At 39.8% G+C, this 6286-nt stretch overlaps 1 protein-coding gene across 1 annotated transcript in view; it reads right to left on the bottom strand.

Annotated features, from left to right (window-relative positions):
* Positions 1-1527, bottom strand: part of LOC105989516 (anionic trypsin-2-like) — a 15253-nt gene extending 13726 nt beyond the window's left edge. Inside the window, exon 1 of the mRNA XM_013021603.1 lies at positions 1473-1527. Coding sequence (XP_012877057.1) covers positions 1473-1512 — 40 coding nt within the window. The 5' untranslated portion in view covers positions 1513-1527. The remainder of the gene's footprint in view (positions 1-1472) is intronic.
* Between the last annotated feature and the right edge of the window lie 4759 nt (positions 1528-6286).

The raw sequence follows: 6286 nt of genomic DNA, 5'->3' as shown, positions 1-6286 counted from the left end.
AACAATGATTCTCAGCTGTATGTTGCACAGTGGCAAGTGTAGAAATGTAAAGACTTCAACTATTTAGCCTTCAGTTTCATAACATAGACTTTGTTTCCTGCATAGAAAACTCAGGTTCTTCATCATACTAGCATATTTTCTTGCCAGAATCCTTAACAGGTTCTTCTTACAATGCATTGCTTTGCTGCATTTGTGACCTGAATTTCTTGTAGAACATGTTGGAGTGGGTGAATCTTTCTAGTCTGTGTATCTTCTCATTCCCAGCTCAGCTGCTGCCATTACCTTTGTCTCCTCTCTATAACCACACACACCCAACTGATCCCAGCAACCCTTCCCTGGAAGGACCCATACCCTTACAGAAACCAGACTGTGGGTTTAGCCATGTGTTTTGTGGTACTTACGACTTGTAGCAGTGGGCTGCAGACACCACCCACTGGTCATTGATGAGGGAGCCACCGCAGAAGTGGTAGCCAGAGTTCAGGGACACCTGGTAGGGCACGGAGTTGGGGGCACAGGTGTAGCCCCCAACAATCTTGTCATCGTCATCAAGAGGAAAAGCAGCTAGAGTGAAGATGGGAAAGGAGAATCAATTTAGCAGCCTGATGAGAGAGGGGTCCAAAGTCCTGTGTCTGCTTCCTTCCTTGTACCCAAAGACTCTAATTGTTGGGCTCATAGGATATAGTTGTTCAAAATGTCTGTGTCATCTAGACAGGAAAAGGATCTAATTCCCTTCTAGAACTGCAAGATGAGGACACAGGACACCTTGAGAAGCCAGGCAGCAGGTTGCATTGAGAATTTGGTTGTCTTATGCAATGACTATTCTTCCCTAGCAATTCTCAGTTGTCTACTCTTGTCACTGAGTAGCAAAACCTGGCTATATAAATCTGGCTGCCTCTAATTTCTTCCAATCTTCAAATCTTTTTAGTCCGGATCAACACATTGTAATCCCAGAGATCTGAGGAAAAGGAGGGGAAGCATGTCTATTAGTAAGATAACAATGAGTGTTCAGCCTCCCTACACAGTTACCAATCTTAATGTTATCTATGAATTTGAACCGGATATATGTATTGGAGCCTTTCCACATGATTTCATAATTACAATGGTGTATAGACACCAAAATTCGATATTCAATCTCTGTCTATGATTTTGATGTTGCAAAATGTATGTTGTAGCAGTGACAGAACTGATGGGTCTCAAACGTCGACCAACTGATGTATGTCACGGACAACTTCCACCTGACCTAGCTTTGCAATCACTATGATCAGAGCTCTGAATCAGATGAGTGATGGGAGTGCAGGTGAGCTCAGATAGAAGGTTAGAGAGGAGCAGCCTAGAGCCATGAAGAAGGGAGGGCAGAGACATCAAAAGGTTAATGGAATAAAAGATTGTGTGCAGGATGAGTGCAGCAATACCAAGAGAGCACATGATCTCCTGTTGTGAAGTCAGTGTGGAAAGCAAAGCATGGAACTCACCAGCAGCTCCCACCAGGACCAGGATCAGGAGTGCACTCATGGTGTGAGAAGGGTAACTGCACAGTGACCCACACCTGTCTTTATAATCCCAGGATGCAGAGGAGAGCACCAAGCCCCACCCTCAAAAATCACACCTGCAACTTTACCCACTACCTCACCTGTGATATATTTGGTCAGTCTTTGGATTGGTGACATAAACGTGATAAGGGAACTTATCTCTTGAGGGCATAGGAGAATGACAGTTGTTCTTTCTTATTTTTTGATGGAGCCTTAGTTCTGGATACCAAGAAATTAGAATTGAAGCCTTCTCCTGTACATCTGGTGTATATTAGGCATGATGATAAGAAATTAGAGCAGAGGGGCTAGGAAGGTGGCTCAGTGGTAGAGCACTTGCCTTGCATGCCTGAGGCCCTGGGTTCGATTCCTCAGCACCATATAAGCAAAAAGGAAAAAATCCAGAAGTGGCACTGTGGCTCAAGTTGTAGAGCACTAGCCTTGAGCTGAAGAGCTGAGGGACAGCGCCCAGGCCCTGAGTTAGGCCCCACGTCCAGAACCAAAAAAAAAAAAAAAAGAAAAGAAAGAAATTAGAACAGAGAGTATGTGGTGGATGTTTATGTTCACTGAACTCCTGGGGTGTTATATCATTTATTTTAAGAGAGTTCTCTTATGTATAGCAGATTTGTATATATGGAATCCTGGAACCACAGTTAGCAGAAGGAAATATAAAGTCTCTTTTCAGTAATCTTAAAGTCCCTCTTTGCAGTCTACAAATGATTTTATTCTGGTCATTGTTGATGTGACTTACAAAACCACTAGACACGAAGGGGTCTGAGGTTCCTTAGGCATATTGATTTGGGGTTTGTCTGGCTCTCCTTTTAACTAAGGTTTAGGATGCCCTTTTTTTTTTTTTAGCAGAGGAGGTAAAATTTAATCAGCACCGGACTCAATAAGCCAGGCCCATAGAAGAGTAGTTTTTATGCACTGATTCTTCCTCAAAGCCATGATGATCTCACCTCCTATTGGGTCATGCTGATCAGGGTTCTTTTAATAATACGCATTATGGTTAGCCTGAAAATCCGCTGTGAAGATACCAAAAACTGTCTTCCCTGGTAGGAGTGGAGAGCTTTAGCTTGCATTATACGACCTACATTGAATATTAGGAAAGGTTTGTCCAATGGCACATTGCTTTTTGATGAAAGGATCAATGTAGTCAGATAGAGAGATTCACATGAGTAACTGGCAGATAGTAGGGATAATAACAAAATATGGTGCAATCTGAAATTTTCTATTGTATATGGAGGAAGGCTATTATACTAGGCTGAGTTCTAGGTGAGTCTTCCTGCTGAAAATGGAAAGTTAAACCAATGATAGCCAACAAGACTCAATCTAACTTTAATGTCTTATAACCTAGTCAGAGGGCCTGAGTTTTTATGTTTGTAGTCACTACTGAATTCTCCAAGCCAGGTGCTACATTGACTAACAGGTATGAGCACAGTCTGTGTATGATATTCTACAATGTAGGAAAGGTGGAAATGTTCTGGATAGTGCTGAGTGAAGTAGGACAATCTCATCTCTAATTTTAGCCATGAATTGGAGAAGGAGAGCAGTCTGGAGGATGGAGGAAATAGAATGAGAACTCATTGGTGCAGTGCTGATATGATGTTGTCTCTCAGAGCAGTTTCTGACCAAATGCTTGGTATACCTTGACCTCCTTGTGCACACCAGAGTGCACACCTGCTCAGTGATCTCAGTTGGGGACCCTGAGCTGCCTCTGAAAGGCTCATGTGTAAGCTGTAGTACACTGTTCATGCCTGACAGATATTTGAAATAATGTACCACTACTCATGCGTACTGAGCTTCACAATGTGAACTCTTTAAAATTATACTCATTGTATACTTTCAGAGAAAATTATTTTATTTCCATCAGAGAGTGAAATGTGGTGACATACTAAAAAAATCTCACTCTTTCTTACTAGTAGGTAAAAGTAAGTTGGTTAAATTCTGGCAGGCTAGAAGAAGTCATGGAATGTGTTGTAAGTTGAGACTTATGGCAGGTGGCACCTTCAAGTTTGTCTGGGCATCAAGCCAGAGGTCACCAGAAGGCAAAATATACGTTCAGATTCCAGTTGGCATTTGCCTTTCATTCAAAAATTTAATGTTGAGTTAATATTTCACTTAACACCTTGTGTCAGCGCCTAAACCTTCCATGATCCCTGACTAACGTGGCCAAAGCACACTTCTCTATGTTCACAAGGAGCTGGCAGAATGTGAGCCTGGCAGTGTGACGTGTCTGGTATTGCTTAAGCTGATCCTGTGCCATTTCTTTGCTGTAGGGTATTCATGAGTTCGTCTCTTCACACCTTAAGGACAGACCTGCCTTAGCAGCTGTGCTAGATAACACTAGACAGATGTCTCAAAGTGCATTCTTGGTCAATGTTAAGCAGTTCTTATGAAAAGTGGGAACTTTTCATTGGTCTATTATGCTTTCACCTCATCTATAAAGAAATATGCAAGGAAATGACCATTATTATTGTTTATTTACTCCATTCCTTATTTTCCTTTTATATGTTTGTTTAGGTGTCAGTATTAGGACTTGAAATTATGGCTACCATTTGAGCCACAACCCCTTTTCTAGCATTTTGGTGGTACTTGGAAATAACATTCGCATACATTTTTTTGCCTTGTCTGGCACTGAATAACGATCCTCCAATCTCAGTCTACTGAGTAGCTAGGATTCCAGGGGTTAACCAACAACTCTCAGAAGAAATGGAGGTCAGTCTTTTCTTTTTGTCCTGCTGTTACTTAGAACTTGAGATCACCTTTATTTAACGTAGCATGAATGAGCTTTCAGGCTGTTACAGTAGTTCTTATGGACTGAGAACAGCCCTCTACACTTAGATAAATGGGTGGTCAGCTATTCCAATTCAAATTTTATCCAATATGAGGCGTGGTTCATTTCCAAACATAGTGTCCTTTCAATGTTTATTTAAGTTACAGTTCAGTGTCCCATTTGCTCCTTGGCATTTTCCAACTGTTTTAATTAAGGCAACAGGGACTAATTTTCTGGTGTTTGTTCCTCACCATCTCACCTGGCATGAGACCACGTCTTCCTCTTTCCATTGCACTGTCATAAACACCAGTGGTGCTGACTATATTGTCAATGATCAGATTGCTTATTCCTGGTGAAATAACTTTCTCACTTCTATCCAACATGAGTTGTTATTTTATCCTTTCCTATGTTCTTCCCTTTTTGTTCTTTTATTATTATCATGTTCATATTCATTGAGTTTAACTTCAATACCTATGCCATTATCTTCTCTATTTATTGGTGGTATAGTAGTCATGTACTTAAACCTGTTGTCTTAAATTTGTTCCAATTATTTTTCCACATCTTCGTTGTCTTGATAATGTCACTGTTGTAGAGTTTCAATTTTTTTTCTCTGAGGAGTACTAGGGAATGAGACTTCAAGAGGAGGCTGCTCCCTTAATGATTTCTATGTAAAACTAGAGAATAAATCCAAGCCAGTGGATGCACCAATCATAATATACAAAAAAAAACTACAAACAAAGCAAAACAAGGCAGCATGACTCTTGGTTCATTCACCCAAAGTTACTTTAACAATGGCAATACAGAACAAAATATTTAAGACCTATGCTAAAAATAATCCAATATCTGAAAGGTGAGTCATGTCTAAAGAGCAATTAAGTACATAAGTCAATTAAAATATGGATGAGGACCCAGCATCTTGGATATTAGAAAACAGTGTTTGATTCTGGAAAGGAGACAATCCTGAAATTCGTGCAAATAAATAGTACAGATATCAATTAAAATTGCAATGGAAAATATCACTAACAAACTAGATCTGGTAAAATAAAAAACTATGGCACAGATTGTAACCAGGTTGGGAAATTCTCACATTTGAATGGCAATAATAATATAATAATGATACCAGAACTATTAACTCGATGTTCTATCTACTTTTCCAAAGAGCAAATTACCTGAAGAAATATGATGTAAAACATTCCCTTTGAGGACCTATGACCTGATTACACAATCTTTTAGATGCAGCAGCCACATATCCCACACACACTTCAGTGTATTTTCCATCTCTTCTTTTAGTCTTAAAGCTATTCCTCCATTGTTTTAGGATTAGACAAAAGGAATTCTTCTGAGCCAAGTTCTTCCACTATAGTGAGAATAATTATCTTCTACATATATCATACTTAAAACTTCTATGAATAGTAACTTCAAGTTTGTGTACCACTGCTGTTTGTGGGAAAGCTCATACTAAGTGTTTGGGTCTTAGACAATTAGAGTTCTCTGAACTTAGTTAAGAGCTATCCAAACATTAGATGGTAAGGGGTACAGAGCTGAGAGCTATGGCCAGTTGGAAAAGATGACACAGCCATCTTTGTATTGGAGCAGAAGTTATGCTGTGATCCCACACTGGCATTTTTACAAATTCACTATTTGTCTGTCTTCCAGACAGCTTGCCAACCACAATGCCACCATTATGTGAGGAAAGCTTTTCCCACTTTGCTCAGCATTCTCCAGAACATTCACTCCTTTCCTTCCTTTCACAGAATCACACACAAACAATCAACTATGACAACAACAACCATAATATTCAGAATCATTTTCTGTCTAACAAGACAGTGAATTGTGAGAACAAATGTGTAAGTTCTTTTTTTAAACAAACTTTCTTTACTAGAAAGTGGAGATGCCTAGTATTCCTTTTGAAACTTCAGATGCACATTCGGCATGAAGACATTTACATGAGAAGTAATTCTGCTAGAGTATGCAATAGGTATAA

Source organism: Dipodomys ordii, unplaced genomic scaffold (assembly GCF_000151885.1).
Source record: "Dipodomys ordii isolate 6190 unplaced genomic scaffold, Dord_2.0 Scaffold56, whole genome shotgun sequence".
Lineage (NCBI taxonomy): Eukaryota > Metazoa > Chordata > Mammalia > Rodentia > Heteromyidae > Dipodomys > Dipodomys ordii.
Note: the sequence above shows the minus strand (reverse complement) of the source record. Positions and strands in the feature narration are given on the sequence as shown.